At 48.3% G+C, this 19430-nt stretch overlaps 1 protein-coding gene across 2 annotated transcripts; it reads left to right on the top strand.

The window, feature by feature from the left end:
• The first annotated feature begins 4399 nt into the window (after positions 1-4399).
• Positions 4400-13682, top strand: Tmem171 (transmembrane protein 171). 2 transcript variants are annotated; one of them, XM_031360277.1, is made up of 4 exons: positions 4400-4430; positions 6457-7173; positions 11515-11650; positions 13406-13682. In XM_031360277.1, the coding sequence occupies exons 2-4, from the start codon at positions 6537-6539 to the stop codon at positions 13602-13604; spliced, it is 972 nt and encodes a 323-aa protein (XP_031216137.1). In that variant the 5' UTR covers positions 4400-4430; positions 6457-6536; the 3' UTR covers positions 13605-13682. The 2 variants fall into 2 exon arrangements, with proteins under 2 accessions (XP_031216137.1, XP_031216138.1); XM_031360278.1 differs by having other exon boundaries at positions 4404-4430; positions 13409-13682.
• The last annotated feature ends 5748 nt before the right edge of the window (positions 13683-19430 follow it).

Raw genomic sequence — 19430 nt, 5'->3', positions numbered from 1 at the left:
GCAGGAGGACCACTCAATCCTATAACCTAAATGCTCCAGACCTGCCCACAAGAACCTATCTATAAACCAACCAACCAATCAATCAATAGAATCAGATTGTACACTAAGCTCAGCGCCAGCCCAGGGAGACTGCTCACGGTGATCCTCCGGGCCCCAGACCACCTGGCAGGCTTTCCCTCTTCCCAGGTCCTGGTGGTCCTGAGCCCCTACTGGGTCTGCTTTGTCAGGGTTTGTCTTCCAGCTCTCAGTTTGTGGTCTGAGTGTCTTTTCTCTTCTACCATCCTGTCCCCTTTGCTCACCCACTTCAGTCACCCTGGCATCCTGGTCATCTCCAAACATGGAAATGCCCATCTCAGAGCTTTTCTGCTTGTGTTTTTGTTTGGGGGGTGCTTTTTGTTTTGTTTTTCCAGGCAGGGTTTCTCTGTGTGACAGAGAGCCCCAGCTGTCCTGGAACTTGCTTAGTAGACCAAGTTGGCCTCAAACTCAGAGAGATCTGCCTGCCTCCACCTTCCAAATACTTCTGAGTTCCACCCTGCCTAGCTCCCCCCCTTTTAATTAATTAAGTTAAAAGAATGGCCAGGCAGTGGTGGCGCACGCCTTTGATCCCAGCACTTGGGAGGCAGAGACAGGTGGATTTCTGAGTTTGAGGCCAGCCTGGTCTACAGAGTGAGTTCCAGGACAGCCAGGGCTACACAGAGAAACCCTGTCTGGAAAAACCAAAAAAAAAAAAAAAAAAAAGTTAAAAGAATATTTACATGTATGGGTATTTTGCCTTAATGTATGCTGGTACACCAGCTGCATGACTGGTGCTGGTGGAGGCCAGAAGAAGGCATTGAGTCCCCTGAAACCAGTTATGAGCAGTTGTGAGCTGCCATATATATAGGCCTTAGGAGTTGGAGTTGAACCTGGGACCTCTCCTAGAGTAGCAAGTGCTATTAATGGGTGAACCACCTCTCTGTTCCCTTGCTGCTTTTAAGGCTCATTTCTACTTTATTTATGTGCATGTTTTCATGTGTGTATCTACCACCTGTGTCCAGTGCCTGCAGAGCCCAGAAGAGGTTGTCAGGTCCCCTGGAATTGGAGTTACAAGTCGTCATGGGCCACCCAGTGTGAGTGCTGGGAACTGAACCTTTACTTTGTCTCCTTCAGAAGAGTGCTAAGCCATTTCTTTAGCTCTCACACTGCTGCTGTTGTCTCAGCCTAAAGTATTCTTTCCTTCTTTTCTTACGTTATAAAGCTTGTCCACAGATCCCTTGATGTGAAACCGAATTCTCCTCCCCTTGGTTTAGTGGCTCAATCCTGAGAACTTGAACGAAGCAAAGAAAGATGGTGGAATCTCAGAGGCCACTCCAGGAAAGACCCCCATCTTCAGCTTCTCTGCAGAGAAAGCCAGCTGCTCCTTTGTGACGGCATTCTTTCATTTCTCTGAAATGAATGACTCTTGTAGACAGTGATGTGAGCCACTTTGCAGCAGCTGCCCCAGCCCCAGCCACACAGTCCCATACCTGCCACTCTGCACCCCCTACCCCCTGCAGTGTGACTGCAGCCTTGGGAGAGACCCTAGTCCAGAACCACCCAGCTTAGCCACTCCCAGAACCTGACCTTCTTTATGACCCTCAGGAACTGTGAGACGAAGTAACCCAACAACCTTTGTTCAGGGGCTGTTTACTATACAATAATTGATAGTGGTGGCTTCCTCATTCCCATCAAGTTTGTGTCATGTTGTCACCTGTGTAGACAGCTCCAGCACTCACATCACTAAGAAAAGCACCCCAGCCCCCCTCTTCCCTGAGTTCTTCTCCTTAGCTTTCTTAATCTTTGTCTCCCCATTGAATTTTATAAACGCTAAGTAAATATTTGCGAGGAGAATACATGAATGCTCACCTCTGTTTTACTCTTCTGTATTCAGGGACTGGATGGATCTGGGGTGTATCCAAATTTTGTTTGGTATCATTTTGTTTTACAAGATAGAGTCTCAGTATGTAGACCAGTTTAATCTGGAACTTGTTACATAGCCAAGGCTATCCTTGAACTCATGATCTTCAGCTTCCCAAGTGCTAGGATTATAGGCCTTCACTATCGTGCCTGGCTTCATACCGTTTTAAAATCTTGGTTGGATGCTGTTTTTCTAAGTTCCGTCTGAATGTATGTTTTCTCACCACCTAAAGGCTGAGGAAGAGTCCTAGCCTTGGATCATGTAGCCTCTCGCTGCCTCTTTCCCAAGACCAGGCCTGATTTGAAGACAGCACCTTGAAGTCATACTTGACAGATGATCAGTTTCCAAGGCTTTGATATAGTCAAGCTGGCTCCAAAAGACACAAACAGTGGCTATCCCAAGGGGAAGCTAATCTGATTGTCCTTGGTGCCAGGACATTCAAGTCTGTCATGGGTGGTGAGCCCGCAGTCATGTGGCACCAGAGGGGCAGCTGTATCAACAGGCCCACACAGGACTCAGCCAGAGACTGACTTTCAAATAAAAGGGAAGGGAAGAATGATGGGCAATGGACATGAAACTTATAGAGTGCCGAGATGTTAGCAGGCCTGGGTCAGAGGGGGCTAATCCTATGTGAGGGCCTGAGTTCTTAGAAAGCTCAGGGATCGCTCGCCGTTGTTGTGCAATAGCCACTGTTAGTCCTCCGCCCATTAACTGGACATACCTGGGTGCCCTTCCAGAGCATGATTGGTATATCTTGACACTTTGACCAAAATATCCCCACCCAAGACATGGATGGCTGCAATGTCCTTGGGTATAGTTCCTTTATGGATCTGTACAGGTCCCTCCCTGGAATCACAAGACCATGTAATAAAAACATTTTCCAAATCCACAGCATGTGTTTTCTCTGGGTAACAGGCAAACTCAGAGAGCATTGCTTTCAGAACATCAGGCTGTTGGCCCCATATAAGCAGGTACAGTGGTCACTTCACCTCTGGACTTTCAGCTCCTTCACTGAATGAACTGGTTTGCTAGGGCCCCATCCACTTATGACCTCAACCTTCGCAGAGAGCTGAAGACACACAGTAGGGGACTATGGGCTGCAGATGAAGGCAGGAACTCCCGGCAGAGCCAGCTGGGTGCTGGATACTGATATTAGCCATTAGTCTACCTTGTTAGGGACTCTGTGCTCAGAGCACTCTGGCTGTGAGAACGCCCACATCTGGCCCACTAGACCAGTGTACCCACCACATTCCCATGGCTGTGTGCTTCCCCGGTGAGCCCCATCTCACCCTTCTCACTTCACCAGCCCCCCCAACCCTTTTTTGATCCCACCATGACCCCTTTCTCTGCCTCTTCTTATCAAGTCTAACTCATCCATCAAGAAGCTAACAAGAATGGGTGGGCTTTCAAGGAGACAGGAAGCTAGGGAGAAAAGGCAAGGGTGGGAAAGTCCCCAGAGCTCGGGGTGCCTCTGTGTTTGGGCCCAGAGCACACTTGACTCACCTCTCAGAGAGGCCTGACCTCTGGTGTGGAAACTAGCACAGTTGGATAGTTGTCAAGTGTCACGGGGCAGGTTACAAATAGCATGGGGATTAGCAAACCCATCAGACACTCCGTTCAAGGGCAGGGAGAGTTAACAGTTTAATCTCCGGAGCACCAGGAAGGGTGTTTTATGGCAAAGGGTTGCTGCATGCATGTGCATATATATATATATATTACTAGGAAGGGACAGGGGTGACCCACCACAGGGCTTGCAGAGGATAAGCTTCAGTCTAAGAGCTAGGCTCTCAATTTGAATGCTAGCATACAAGTTCCCGGTCTCAATCTCCAGGGGTCCCTGAGGATCCCCATATCCTCTTGTAGAAAACTACCTGCGAGGCTCTAGGTCCCCGTCAAGATCTCAGAGCAGTAGAAGGGCCACTTGTCCTCGGACTGGCAGTGGCAGCAGAACGGCGGGGACCCCTGCTCAATCGTGGATTGAGGCCTGGCTTTCGCTGTTGCTCTGCCTGGGGCTCAGCTATCCCGCAGCCGGCCCCCTCCCCCCTCCCGGAGTCCTGCACCTAGGCTGCTAAGGGACCAGCTCCTTTCTCAGCTGCCCGCCTCCGTGTCGCCACTGCACGCAGCCCCGGCTGCCGGGGGGGTGGGGGGGACAATCTGGACTCGCTGGCACCCACAACTTAGTGGAGCGTGCCCATCTGCCTCCACGCCCCGTCGATCCCTCGCTTGTACCACCAAGTCTTACGGTCCCAGGGTTGCGAAGCTGACCCCAGTTCCGAGCTCTAGAGCAGCGCGCCGGTGCCCCAGGAGGGCAGCACCCGGCGACGGCCAGATCCCACCGGCCAGCCCTGCCCTGCCCCGCCCGGCCGCCTCACCCGCGAGCCGGGCACTGCCTGGCTCTCTGCACACGGAGGAGGCCCGCCCTCCGCGCCCGGACGCGCAGAGGGTGTGCGTGGAGCCAGGGGTGTGGCGGAGAGTCCCAGGACCAGCAGCGCAGGTAAGCTGTTCCCCGGGAACCGCAGCTGCTCCTGAGTCCCCGCAAAGACATTCTCCTTTCCCGGCCTGGCTTTGCCAACCTTCCCGAGCTTTGGACACAGAGATGTGCCGTTGATTTGGGTCTGGCTTTTGGAATACGCAAAGGAGTGTTTAGTAGGGCAGATTTGGCTCTGTGAGGAAACTGAGTTTAAAGTAGAAAAGGTTCAGTTTCCTATGTAAATTTCCATCTATTCGGATGACCCTGGGTGTCCGTGTTTTGAGCGCACCTAAGTGGGTCTCTGACAAACATTATGTCCTAGTAGGTGTCCTGGAGTGAAAGAAAGTACAAGTCTAGTTTGGTGCTTCCTCTGTTTGTATTGTTGGTGTTTGGAAATTTGCCTTAAAAGCCCCGCGACTGTCTACAAAGTTGAAGACGCCAAGAAAATAGTGAGTTCCTTACAGGACTCCGGCGGTCCTTCCCTGGAAAAACAGCCTTGGGGTTATGTGATTCAGGGGAAGGTATGTTTTAAATTAGCAGGATGCTTTAAGTCTTCCATCTTACCATCTCCATGGAATGTGTGGCTTTTGCAAGTTTGAGAGAAACACGTCCTTCACTCCTCTGCTTCCTTTTTATTTCTCCACTTCCTTCTGATTCTATCACACTCTCATGGGAAAAGCACTTCCCAGGGCGTCAGCATCACCTGTCTCCTTCCACCACCCAAACTCACCTTCCTTACACATGAGCCTGGCAAGATGATCTTGGCCTTGGAGCCGTGAACTCCTTCATAGGATCATGAATGTGAATGGCAGAGTATGTTTGAAAGTTTTCTGTGTTTGACTATATATATCCTTCCTGACTTTGGATTGTCTTCGTGAGTGCTACAGTAAGGTCCCCATACACCAGACTGAGACAAGATCAGTGTTTCAAAGATCAGCACTGTGTGGACCAGCATGCTCTTTAACCACTGCTTGCTAAGGTTAGGATATAGTACTATTTTGGTTTTGTCTTATTTTGAATCAGGGTCTCTCTCTCTCTATTATGTAGCTCTGGCTGTCCTGGAACTCACTCAGTAGATCAGGCTGGCCTCGAACTAAGAGATCTTCCCACCTCTGTCTCCCATTAAAGGTGTGTGCCACCATGACCTTGTGTGGCCTTGCGGAAGGTGCTTTTCCACTTGGTTCCACTTCTGGTTTTCCAGCAAGTTTTGCTAGCCTTCTGTGCTTTGTAGCTACTTGCTGTTCACTACGTCTAAGCCTCTGTGGAAGTAGGAGGCACTGTGGAGGAGGGTGACTGATGGCCACCTGCCGCCTGTCCACTTACCTGAGGGCACTGTCTACCTTGGCGATGGGGCTGGACTTCACCTGTTGAGCCAGATCCTCTCAGGTCATGCCAGTGTCCTGAAACTGAGCTGCCAGTGGGGGCAGGGTGTCCCAGCAGCCTCAGAGTTTGCTTCTTGAAAACTCAAGGATCACATTTTGACAGAATTAACATAGAAGTCCACAAACCCACTGTCTTTCCGAACCACCTTTTTGTTTTTATCGAAACTGCAGACATTGGGTCGTGTGTTGAGGTAGCCTTACAATAGAGTGGGAAATGAAAAGTTGCTGGAGTCTTAAGCAGGAAGTGGAAAGTTAGTTATTGGACAAAAATTTACCAAAACGCTAAGAGCTATCCCTGTTGCTGTTCCCTTATCTAACATCTTTTTTTTTTGCTTGGAGAAATGAGTTTGTAGGACTCAGGACAGGAAAAACCACACCCACACAGCCAGTCATTTTATTTATTTTTAAAAAGATTTTCTTATCTCAGAAGCATGGTAATTGAATTTCCTCTTTTTTGATATATTCATGAAATTACACATTTGGGAGTCTTTGAATGCCAGTTCACCTGACTCATAGGCCAAATCATTGTTCTACAGTAGACCAATGGCATGAAGTTCTGCCTCCTGACAGGTCACCCCTCTGTAATTTCTGCAATGGGCAGCAAGAGATCAAGAGCTAGTCAGACATATCTGTGCTCGTGGTAATTTTGCATTTATTATTGCTTGCAGAGCGTGCAACTGCCGGAGGGAAGGAAACACATTTCCCCTTCACGTCAGGGAACAACGAGGAGGCCTTTTCTTTTCTGGCCATGTCTTCTGTAGGAACTGCTGAGCCAGACAGAGACCAGAGGGACCGTCACGTCAGCAAGCTCATTTTCTTCCTCTTTGTCTTCGGTGCAGTTCTGTTGTGTGTAGGGGTCCTGCTCTCCATCTTTGGGTACCAGGCATGCCAATATAAGCCTCTCTCACACTGCAGCATGGTGCTAAAGATCGCTGGGCCTTCGTGTGCAGTGATGGGGTTGGGGGCTGTGATTCTGGCCAGGTCCCGGGCTCGCCTGCATCTGCGAGAGCGACAGCGGCAAGGCCTTCAGGACCCTGACCAATCCTTCTTCTGTGGAGAGAGCCGCCAGTTTGCCCAGTGTCTCATCTTTGGGTTCTTGTTTCTGACCAGTGGCATGCTCATTAGCATACTGGGCATTTGGGTGCCAGGATGTGGCTCAGACTGGGCACAGGAACCACTGAACGAGACAAATACTGGAGAAGGAGAACCCCAGATCTGTGGCTTCCTTTCACTACAGATCATGGGGCCCTTGATTGTGCTTGTGGGATTGTGTTTCTTTGTGGTGGCCCATGTTAAGAAGAAAAACAACTTGAGTTCAAGCCGTGACACCTCTGAAATGGAAGGTGGACACACCCACAGTACGGAGCCTGTCCATATCACTGTAGGTAAGTGTCCGTCATTTGTGCACTTTCTCAAGTCACAGTGGATGTTGCTTCAAGACTTAACCAGGCTTCCCTAGGTCTGATATAGTTTCCTTTTCTCAATTCCTCTCTGTCTCATACATGTGCACACACTTGAGCACACACATACCCTACCACCACCACTACACACACAGACACACACAGACACACAGACACACACACACACAGACACACACACACACACATGCACACACACTGCCATCCCTGTGGTATGCCCTGGGAGAATTCTTCTCTCCCCAGCAACACTATCATTTAGCAGAAGGATTAAGGAAGTGAATGGAGTCACCCTGACTGGAGGCGAAGGCAGCCTTGGAGCCTCCTGTTATCTTAAGGACCAACCGAGTGACTCCCATTTCCCCAATTCTTCTCATGCTAGGATAGAGCAGCAGTTTCAGTTAAGGGACACTGTTGCAGTTCCTCTCACTGCCTTCAGATGCAGAAGGGTTGGGTAACGAGGCCGCCTGAGCTTGAAAGCATGGAGGTACCAAGAAGAGACAAATAGTGAGACACATCTCATGTTTGGGACATCCTCTGGCCCCTTCACTGGTGATGGATGGAGGGAATGAACTCACCAAGCCTCTGGACTCCTGAGGTAGCAGGCTTGGAGGAGAAGAGCAGATGAGTTTGTAGAATGCACTATCCTAAACGAGAACAAATGCTCTGGTTCACTTATTTGTGTCTATACGTGTTTATGGTGACAACGCAAGTCTCAAACTACCTAGCACCCCCAGAGGATCTAATCCTGTGCCAAACACCACTCTAGTGTTCAAGATCTTACTGTCTGAGATTCAGTCATGCTTAACATGACCCATCAAGGCCAACTTACCTTAATCTCCATGTGAGACGGGAAGAAACAGAGGCCCAAGGTTACAAATGGACAAGAGGCAGGGAGCAGCTAGCCAGATGAACAGCCTCATACAGTTTAGCTTGTGGGGAGGGCCCTCCCCAGGACTCATAGATGGTGTTCTTAGAAGGCACTCCGGGAGATACAAGGAGAGATTCCCCCAGTGTTATGCATGTTATTTGGTATGTATGTTTAACTAGGAGGTAAATGAATGCTTCAGGGATATGTGCTCCTCCACTGAGCTGGGAGTATTTTGAGCTGTGTTCTTAGGGTTTACCAGAAAGGGGACTTCCCCATCAGCAGGTGGCTGGAATCTGGTGCAAGCTGGGAGCAGAGCCAAGGTGCTGCTCCTGAACAGGTACCCTTGTCCTAGCATGACATCCAAGGTGCAAATTTTGTTTTTGTTTTTGTTTTTTTGGTTTTTGAGACAGGGTTTCTCTGTGTAGCCCTGGCTGTCCTGGAACTCACTCTGTAGACCAGGCTGGCCTCGAACCTCAGAAATCCACCTGCCTCTGCCTCCCAAGTGCTGGGATTAAAGGCGTGCGCCACAACTGCCTGGCTCAAGTTGAAAATTTAAAATTCACTTTTTACGTTCCCTCTGGTGCCCATCACACCTGGGAATCCCTGGCTTCTCCAGCTCTCTGCTCTCCTTGAGGCTGTGGAAGAGGGTCTACAGGTTTGCACACTGTCCCATTGTAGACATGTTCAGTGCTACACCAAGAGGCCTGTTTTCAGTGAAAGCACGTTACAAGATGCCCTGTGGGCTTAACAGGCCCTTTAGGCTATAGTATAGTTAACGTGAATATTCAAATCCAATTCCTAGACCTACTTAAGATTGTCTTCTTTTTTTTAAAATAAGATTTATTTGTTCATTTATTGGTTTTGTTTGTTTGTTTGAAAACCAGTCTCACTCTGCAGCTCTGAGTGTCTGGGAACTCACTCTGTAGACCAGGTTGACCTCAAATTCACAGAGATCCACCTGCCTCTGCCTCCTGAGTGCTGGGATTAAAGGCATGTGCTACTATTCCCAGCTAAGATGTATTTTATTTTTAAGTAAGTGTGTATGTGTTTGTATATGAGTAGGGGTTCCTGAGGCCAAAGGAAGGTGTTGAATCCCCTAGAACTGGAGTTATAAGCAGTTGTGAGCTGCCTGATGCTGGTGCTGAGAATGGACCTTGGTGCCTCAGAAAGAGTAGTTTGTGCTTCTAATTGATTGAGCCATCGCTGCAGCCTAATAACTAGATGAATTCAAAGAGAACCTCTCCAGTGTGGCAGGTTTCAATCAGTGATAAATAGGTTAGGGTCCACCTGCCATCTCCTTGCAGGAGAGCAGGATTTCATAGATTCATTCACTTTCTGGGCATCTCTGTGGCCTCTGGGGATGGCTGAGGCCAGGCACAGAAAGCACCAGTTGGAAGTATTTCTACATTGGGCAAATAAATGCCCTTAGCTGGTGATAGAGATGAAGGTACCTTCACCGGGTGTTGGAGGCTGGACAGTTTGCTCTGTGGGGTGGTGCTTAAACACTGGACACAAGTGGCCACTTCCTGTCCTTTTTGTTCTTCCTGGCAGGTGCCATTCAGCTGCAGCTGACAGCTGTAGAAGCTAAGGCCAGAGAATTCTGAGTTTGCGCGGGGCCACGCTGGCTTGGTCCCCGGCAAATGGTTTTTAAAAGCCCTGCCACTGATGTGAACGGGTCTCCTCCCTACAAGGAAGTAGGGTTCTCTCTTCTACATCTTCCTACCATTGTCACCTGGTGGGGCCAGCCTATCCTAGTCCTTCCTTCCCCAGTCCTATGTCAGAAGTGCTGCTCCCTGTCTAGAGCATCCTGGGTGGCAGTCATGGTGCCGTGAGCTGGAATTCTAAGGGATTGGAATTCAGAGACAAATTGGAACTTGTTTCTGGTCCCTCATCCCTCTTCCTTTGAATACAGGGGCTCTGTTCAGTGAGCAGATACAAACCCAAACTTTCTTTTAGTTTGACAGAACCCGTGCAGCTGGGGTGAAGGAGGGGCACCTCATGGCATATGGCCACATGTACTGTATTTGAACGACTCTGCACTTTACCCAGCAGCTGACTTTTGATGAATTAAGACTCTCAAGGGAGCAAGAAGAGCTTTCTCAGCAGAAGACAGCCCTTGGGAATCTCCCGGAGTGTGCTGTTGACTCTCCCAGACGCTTTAGTTGAGACGTGTTTGTTAGACACCGAGCCTATATTGCCTCTAGAGAGCTCAGTGCTTTGAATTATAGATCTTGTTTAAACATGTGGTGACCCATTTGAACCACAAAATTTACTAGTTTAGGACCAGGAATGGCATTTTCTAATCCCACAGATTTTTAATCCTAGCACTCAAGAGGCAGAGGGAGGTGGATCCCTGAGTTTGAGGTGAGCCTGGTCTACACAGCAAGCTCTAGGGCAGCCAGGGCTACATAGTGAGACCCTGTTTCAGAAAAAACAACACAAAACGTACTCTTCTGTTTTTAACTTGCATGTATTTTTGTGTTCTGTGAGTCTACATGCACCTGCACATGTGCGCCAGAAGTTGATGCTGGATATCTTTCTCAGTCACAATGCACTTTATTTTTTGAGACGAGGATTCCAGCTGTGGCCAAAGATTTGCTGATTTGACTAGGCCGCCTAGTCACAAACCAAATCCTCTACAGCCCCAGAGCTGGAATTACAGGCACACACCATCTGCCCAGGGTCTTGCTTCGGTGCAGGGATTGGTTTGAACTGAGGCCCTCCTGCTTCTGAGGCTAGTTCTTTATTGACTGTGCCATCCTCACCCAGCCCTATTTTAACTGTTGTTTTTGTTTTTTTTTGTTTTTTGTTTTTGTTTTTGTTTTGTTTTGTTTTCTGAGACAGGGTTTCTCTGTGTATCCCTGGCTGTTCTGGAACTCACTCTGTAGACCAGGCTGGTCTCGAATTCAGAGCTCTACCACCTGCCTCTGCCTCCCAAGTGCTGGGATTAAAGGCGTGTGCCACCACCATTGTCTGGCTTATTTTAACTGTCTTTTTATACAGTGTGACAGTTGGTGGTGCATACCTTTAATCACAGTACTCAGGATGCAGAGGCAGGTGGATCTCAGAGTTTGAGACCAGCCTGGTCTTAGAGCGACATCTAAGAGAGCCCAGGCTGCACAGAGAAACCCTGTCTGGGAAAACAAAAACAAACCAAAACAACAAAAAATTACAATATGACACTATTAAATATAGTCAAAATATTGTAACGCTATCATCACCATTGGCTTCCAGAACCTACCCGTCATCCCAAACAGAAATACCTGTTAGACAGCATCCCCTACCAACTGCAGCCTGTTTTACTTGACATGGAGCTGCCACGGGCCTACTTCTACATCCCAGTGCACTCAAGGGTGTTTCTACCTCCTATGGGGGAGGCAAGATGGATGTCATTAAATGTGTTTGATTTTGTTTTCTAATTTGTGGTTGTGTTTCCCCAGGTGACTCAGTGATAATATTCCCGCCCCCTCCACCACCTTACTTTCCTGACTCTTCAGCAGCGGCACCATCTCCTGGGGCTAACAGCCTCCACAGGACTGAAAACCCACCTTCCTATTCCAGCCTTTTTAACTACAGGTAAGACTTCCCTTTGACTGTCACCAGCGGGCATGTGTAGTCATTCCAGGCCTAGGCCTGAATCCGGGCCAGTGTTGCTTTTAAGGTTTGGGTGTATGTGGTGGCATGTCAGAGATCCCGCCTCAATGCTCACACCCAGCCAGGAAACCGTGGGCAGCTGGAAGGCTGGGCTGTGAGCGATTGCTAGGAAACCTCCGAGCATCTTTATTACTCCTGTAGCTACCCATCTGTCCACTGTCCACTGGGAGCTGCAATGAGGGCTGCAGGCCTCTGCTCTATGAGCTTCAATGCTTCCAATGGTAGAGAGGTTCAAGGCCCCAGAGGATCTTCAACATGTTCAGAAGGATTTCAGTATTCTAATGGAGGAAGCCTTGGACCCCTTCTTCCTTGTTTAGCTGCCTCTGGGCCTCAGAGCTTTGAAGAACATTGAAGAGAAATAGATGCAGATAACTACACAGAGATAAGGCTTCTCTGTGTAGCCCTGGCTATCTTAGAGTTAGACCCTAGGGACTTGGTGCCCACAACCACCATCACTCAAGAGTTCTCCTGGGGATGGAAGAGAACCTTAGCATTCAATAGAGTAGGTGTTCAGCCTGGCGAAGGGGCCATGAGCCCTTCCTCAAGGTACTAGAAGTCCATGAAGTTCCCTGTTTGCCACAAAAGTAGGGGGAGAGGTCCTCTAATTAGAGGGTGAAGGAGGTGGGCAGAGGACAGAGCAAGCTCGTGTCACATAGAGAGCTGGGGACCAGGGGGTTAAATGCCCATGTTGCTGCAACTTGGGACAGCCTAGACAATTGGAGACAGACATCTAATACTGAATGCTGTATTTCTTTTCCGCCAATGATTAAACTTCCCCACACCTAAAACCAATGTCTAGAGGCTTCAAATAGGTCCCTGTTGCATCTGCTGTAATGTTGTGCACCTCTGGGTCTGGCTTTGCTTGCATTGTTTTCTGATTTTTCATGGTCACCCTAGGAGGGAGGTGCTGCCGTCATCAGAATATTATAAAGTAATAGAGGCTCAGGAGGGGTGAATTGTGTGTCTAAGATTGTCCACTGAGACAGCAACAGAATGAAATTGAAACTTTAGTCCCCACCGTGGGAGCCTCTCCGGTGACCAGTGTTCCCATCAAGCTTTTGTTTAGGGTTTAATTCTCTATTTGCATGTGTTCATACACCTTATCATAGCCCCTTAGAAGACAGTGACTGTGTGTGCCCCAGTGCTGGCATGTATGATGTGTGAACCTTTCTACTTAGAGCCTTTTCATTGATTGACTAAGGCATCGACAGCAAGAATCAGGCTGTCTTAAGGTTTCAGCGGGACTGGCAAGATGCTCAGTGGGCCCAAGTGCTGTCAATCCTGGAGATCCACGTGGTAGAAGAACCAGCTCTTGAAAGCTGTCCTCTAACCTCCATGCATGCACCACAATATACCCCACGCCCCACCCACATCCCACACAGTTTTTTGAAAAGAAAACATACGGGGTAAGGAAAGAAAACAGATCTATAAAATGGAGCAGGCAGGTGTGGAGGCACATGCCTTTAATCCCAGCACTTGGGAGGCAGAGGTGAGCATATGTCTGTGAGTTCTAGGCCAGCCAGGACTACTACATAGCAGTGACAACAAAGTAAAATACAGGAGACAGCTCCTAGCCTGGGCGGAGGGTCCCGGGAGCATGACACTCAGAAAAGCCCAGCACTTAGGGGCTGGCACGTTTTCATCAGATCCCCTCATGATCTTGTTCTCTCTTTCTAGCAGGACCCCAACTCCTGACAACCAGGGAGCAGCCTCTGAGAGAGAACGGGAGCTCATATACACCATTTCTGGGCCGGGTTCATCCTCCGAGAGTTCACACACTGGACACCTTCCACTGGACTTGCCTCCTAGATATGAAGAAAAAGAAACTGCCCCAGCCACACCCTTGGCTGCACCTTCTGAGACATCCCCACCATGAGCCATGGACTCAAGCACAGTTTTATATATATCATGGATTGCTATTTTATTTAATTTGTTTTTTTTAATAAAAAATACAATAACATTTTCTGCATTCCCATTTTTCTGCTATAGCATCAGAAGGAAGTGGGCAGTGTTTCAGGTTAGACCCTACTGCCTACTGTCTGTGTTTCAGACCACAGGGGAGGTATAGCATGATCTTGCCAGGCACCACCAGAATTTGCCTGTTGAGACCTACAATGTTAGGAGCTGGTGGCCTTGTCTGTACTGGTGGATAAGGAATCAGAGGCTCTGAGAAACTGTGGATGCCTTCAAGGTCATAGGACTTCTAATGAAGAATCTCTCTCTCTCTCTCTCTCTCTCTCTCTCTCTCTCTCTCTCTCTGTGTGTGTGTGTGTGTGTGTGTGTGTGTTTACACCTCCTCCTCATCCCTTCCCTCTCCCCTTTTCCCACTTCCCATACCTTCTCCCTGCTTTAGTAGCCTCAAGGCCTCAGAGCACACTGAAGCCTCTGAATAAACCAGCATGTGATTTCCTTGGAGGCTCTGTTCTGCCTTATTTTTGAGACAGGATTTTGCTATATTGCCCAGGCTAGCTTTGAACTTTTGAACTTGTGCTCCTCATGCCTCAGCCTTCAGAGTTCTGGGATTATAGGCCATCATGCCTCCTGTTCGCTCTGCCTCTCTCTCTCTCTCTCTCTCTCTCTCTCTCTCTCTCTCTCTCTCTCTCTCTCTCTCTCTCTCTCTCTGTGTGTGTGTGTGTGTGTGTGTGCCTTCTCTATAAACTACAAACTCTGCAAGCCTTGGTGTGATCTAGCAGTCCAGCGTCTGAGGACCAAGGGCAGGGGTATGGGCCTGGGCAGTTTGTCTGCCTTACCGACTGGTCACCTGTGAATTTCCAGTGTGATAAATCAGGGTGGCTTTTTGGGCCAGAAGTTGTAATCTGTTTTTAAATTGGACATTTATTGCACTGAACTGCTCTTAAAAGTCTGTGTTTTTTTCCTCTTGTAAAGTTAATTATTCACATTTTAAAATTAGAACAAAGCATACATTGTCATGCCTTCCTTCTGTAGTGATTTGTTTAGAATGGCCAAGCTGAGGCTTCTAGGCAGAATCACTCCAGTTACAAGTCTTCCAATTATAACCCAGCGCCTGTTTAATGGCCCAGAGTTGGATTTTGTGACTGAGGGCTTTGCTTTTATGTGGTTGTAAAACTGAGCAAACGGTTAGGGATGGTCAGGAGTAAGGCTGACCTTGTGGTCATGGAGGTCTCTTCTAATCCATCAGCTCTGTGGTCTTCAGTAGCTGGAGGAGTGAAGCCAGAGGCTATGGCTTCCCAACAGAGGCCTGGCCTTGTGTGAGCATGCTGCTGCAGAACTTGGATGGCAGGAGGGAGAGTTGAGCTGCACCATGTCATAAATACATGGACAAGTGGCTAAGGTGCCTATTTAACGTATTAAAGTGGACCTGGCTGCCAGGTTCTCCCAGCATCCCAGTCCCTACCAATTACAGTGATGGCTGGCATATCCCACCCTCTACCCTGAATTTTCCTGTCCAGGGGCTGGGTGCTCGCCAGAGGCCCTTCCCTACATAATCCTACCATTTTGGTTATGTACCCTTTGGTCTACCCTTTACCCTCCTGGCTCTTATTTCCTCAACTCCAGACTCCATAGCTCAGCCTCATCTTTATCTGGACTTTCCCCAGTGTCCCTGCCTTTGTGTTCTTCCTTTTATCCACAATAAGCCTTTGTATCCTCCATACTTAGGAATAGCCACGTTCTCCCTGTTTTATTTCTGTTTTTCATTCATCAGAAGGATACATCTTTGTTTGTCAGGGTAGGTGAAGGACACATCTGTGTCAGAGTCTCAGTGGGTACCTCTTAGAGCATACTCAGGGCTTTAATTTTTATTTTGTAGTGCAAAATAAACCATCTTGTGATGATGATGATGATGATGATGATGATGATGATGATGATGAGTATGGTGATGGTGATGGTGGTGGTGGTGGTGGTGGTGATGGTGATGATTTATTTCTGGTGCTATGGATTAAACCCTGTGCCTGGTGTATGGTATGCAAGTGCTTTAGCAATGAACCACATGCCCAGCCTAAGTGAGCCATTTTAAAGTGAAAACTCATTAGCATTTAGTCCCACACTCCAATCACTACATCCTTCCCTGCAACAAAGGCCCATGCTCACGAAGCAATCATTCCCTATTTTCCCCTTCCATAACCTCACTCCCAGCTCCTCACAACTCCCTATCTGCTTTCTGCCACTCTGGATTTACCAGCTTTGGATATTTCATATAAGTGGGATCATACAATACAACCTTTTATGCTGGATGTCTTTTGTTTTCTACAGTTCAAGGGTCATCCATGTAGTAGCATATATCACAACTTCATTCCTTTTTTATGGTCAAGAAATATTTCACTGTATGGATATACCACAGTATATTTACCCATTTATCCACTGACATACCACTTTACCCTACTAAGAGTAAGGTATGAGAATTCGAGGTTTTCTATATCCTCACCAACACTTATTTTTCTTTTCTTCTTCTTTTTTTAAATAGACTGCAACTTTTTCCAACATGAGTGTTGTGGTGAGTTTTGTCTGCACCGCTTTGTGCTCCTGGCTGGTTGTCCCCACATACTTGCCCAGGAGCTGGCTGGGACACACACACACACACACACACACACACACACACACACACACACACACCAGTTAATTTTAAAATACCTTGGCTACCTCAAAGGCTGGGCACTCCTAAACCTTCCCCTGTCACCCCAGGTCCAGTGGCCACTTCTCCCCAAACTCACACGTCTGGTTGGCTTTATCTGCTGCCTCTACTACAGCCCCTTCTTCTTCCCGAGTCTCCCAATATTCCCTGAATTTTATGCTCAAAACTCTCAGTGTCCTGCCCTGTGCCCAGCTGTTGGCTGCTGACATCTTTATTGATAGATCAAAAACCAACTGGGGACCAGGACCTTCAGCGTCTGAACATGCAGATTCAAAGCATTACAGTAGTAACACATGACATACAGTAGTATTTCACTGTAGGTTTGATTTGCATTTCCCTAATGACTAACGATGTTGAGTCCTGTGATGGCTGATTTCAGTTGTCAACTTGGCAGGATCTGGAGTCACCTGGGAAGGGAGTCTCAATAGAGGATTTTCTAGCTTAGCTTGGCCTGTGGGCATGTCTGTGAGGGATTGTCTCAACTGGGTCAGTCGAGGTTAGAAAACTCACCCTAAATCTGGATAGTATCAGTTCCTGGGCTGGGCTGTGACTGGAATGAAAAGGAAAGTGAGCTGAGCACAGACATGCACGGCTCTGTGCTTCTGGCTATGACCAGCAGTAGCTGCCTCCTGCTGTGGTGAGCAGACCTGTAAGTCAAGTACACCTTTTCTCCCTAAATCACTTTTGTGAGAATATTTTACCACAGGAGAAGAAAACACAACGGTAATTGATATTGAGAAGTGAGGTTGCTGCTACAAGGAACCTGAACAGGGGTGGTTCTTAACATTTTGGCCAAGAATACGGCTTCATTTTGCTGCTGTCCTAAGAACTTGAATAAAGATGAATTTAAAGATGATGGATTGATTTGCCTGGACATTGCAAAGCAGGATGGTGAGGAAGAAGCAGCTGTAACTGAGAAATCAGCACCATCATAGAAGAGTCTCCTGGACTGCCCTCGGAGAACGGAAAGTGTCCTGAGGGCGAAGTCGCACCTTCAAGGCTCCACCCCAAGCTGGTGGCAGAACTTGACACCATGGTCCATGTGCTGCTTTTCTGGAGGTGTGGAAGATACAGGCTTGAGGGGCTCAGGTAGTCTTGCTCCACAGTTTCAGAGTGCAACTAAGCCAGGCAATGTGTGGTGGGGTACAAATACCTGCAAAGAGGCCCCAGGAGGCCATAGTGTGAAGCTGTGTGGTGCAGCCTGGGTGCAGGTAGAGATTCCAGGATGTTGGAGGTGCCAGTGGCATGGGACATCTGCCAAAGAGCCCAAGAGAGGCTGCATGCTGTAGGTCACAGAACTGGAGAACTGGGGTGTACTAGGGCCATTTTAGAGCTAGAATGAGTCTGTCAAAAGGGATAAGTACTTTTCTATGTATACTTGATTTTGAACACTAAGCATTGCTAGCCACACAAGCTCACTCTGTTCTTTGGTTTGCCTTCCAAACTCTGGCAAGAGTTTACTTCAGTAAGTCATGGGTTAATGGCATTAGGAGGTAGAGACTGGGGCTGGCAAGATGGATCAGTGGGTAAAGGGGGCTTGCCGCTGGGTTAGGACCTGAATTCAACCCCCTGATCTGCATGGTAGGGGTAGAAAGCCAGCTGCTAAGGGACTTCCACTCATAGCAGGAAAGAATATGTGCAAACCCACCAATAAATAAATAAACAAATCAATAAACAAATTAATTAATTATTTGGGGTGGTGAGAGGGATGGGAAGCGCTATGGTGGCCTCTTGATGTCCCCCTGTGGGTGTGACCTAGTTGTGTGGGTGTTGCACAGTGGGCTCAGGCCCTGGGGGGCCTCTCTCTTCTGAGGGGAACCATCATAATTATATATGTGTGTGCAATTTATATATTTATTTCAGAGTAAAAACTTATTCTAACTTCAAAATGTGTGGAGGAGCAGGCCATGAAGGTAGACCCCTATGACTGGATTTTAGTGGCTCTTTAAGAGGGACACAGATCAGACCCAGACACACAGAGAAAAACATAGGCAACCCCTGTTGTGATGAAATCAGCAACAGCCCTCACTAGAGCTTGTGCTATGCTTAGTCTCCCAGACTGTGAACGAAATACACTTCATTTCCTTTAAGGTAGTCTGCCTCTGGCATTTTGTTATATAATGAAAACTGACTAACATACAGATCTTACTCCATACTCGGGGTTTATGATGCTGGGTGGTCACATTATAAAAAAAATTACAAGGTCTGAAAATTCAGGTGGGGTGACCCTCTCATGGTGGAAAGTGCCACCATGCTGTATCTGTAGAAACCTCTTGTGAAGTCCTTGACTTTCCCTGGGACTGCTAAAGTGGACCCCAGGCAACCAAGTCTGCTAAAGTTAAAATAAATTCTAGGTAGGAATTCTTTTTGGTATTTCAACAACTGAGTGAGGAAGAAAGGGAGAAGCCAGGGGAAGCAGGAGCTCGGAGGGTGAGATTCATAGCCAGACAAGTGCATGCTTAATCTCTATCTCAGCGTTTGGGGTGGTGAGAGGGGCAGGAAGTGCTATGGTGGCCCCTTGATGTCCCCCTGTAGGTGTGACCTAGCTGTGTGGGTGTTACACAGGGGGCTCAGGCCCTGGGGGCCTGTCTCTTCTGAGGGGACTGTCATTTTGGGTAGACCTCAGAAAGGGAGAACAGGAGACAGAGCTCTCTCAGGACTAAAGCAGAAACAGCCTGCACATTGTGTCCCCAGCTTCCAGGAGGGCAAGAGCCACCTAGAACAGCTGCTAAATATGTACAATCCCTCCATCCAGTGAGTGCAAGCCATGTTCATCAGTGGAGAAAGGCTGGAGACGGAGCTTCTTAGAAAGAGCAGAGACAACAAACATCTGGAGAATCTCCTCCTGCCTTCCCTCACTTCCGGAGTCCTGCTTACATTTCCAGCTGGTACTGAGGAACCTTGAGGGGAGGTCTGTGGGGTCAGAGTGGCACCCATCGTTGTTGCGGGCGTCCCGCTATCTCCTTGATCCAGCCTAGGTAGAACATCCTGGGCTCCTCTACTATGGAAGATGGGGTTTCGTCTTTCTGTGTCTCTTATGAGGCCAAGAGCTGGTCCAGTGGGCTTGTCAAGGCTGAGATGGAGGGCACC

This window comes from Mastomys coucha, unplaced genomic scaffold (assembly GCF_008632895.1).
Source record: "Mastomys coucha isolate ucsf_1 unplaced genomic scaffold, UCSF_Mcou_1 pScaffold8, whole genome shotgun sequence".
Taxonomy (NCBI): Eukaryota; Metazoa; Chordata; class Mammalia; order Rodentia; family Muridae; genus Mastomys; species Mastomys coucha.
The sequence above is the reverse complement of the archived record's forward strand: the minus strand, read 5'-3'. Positions and strand labels throughout refer to the sequence as shown.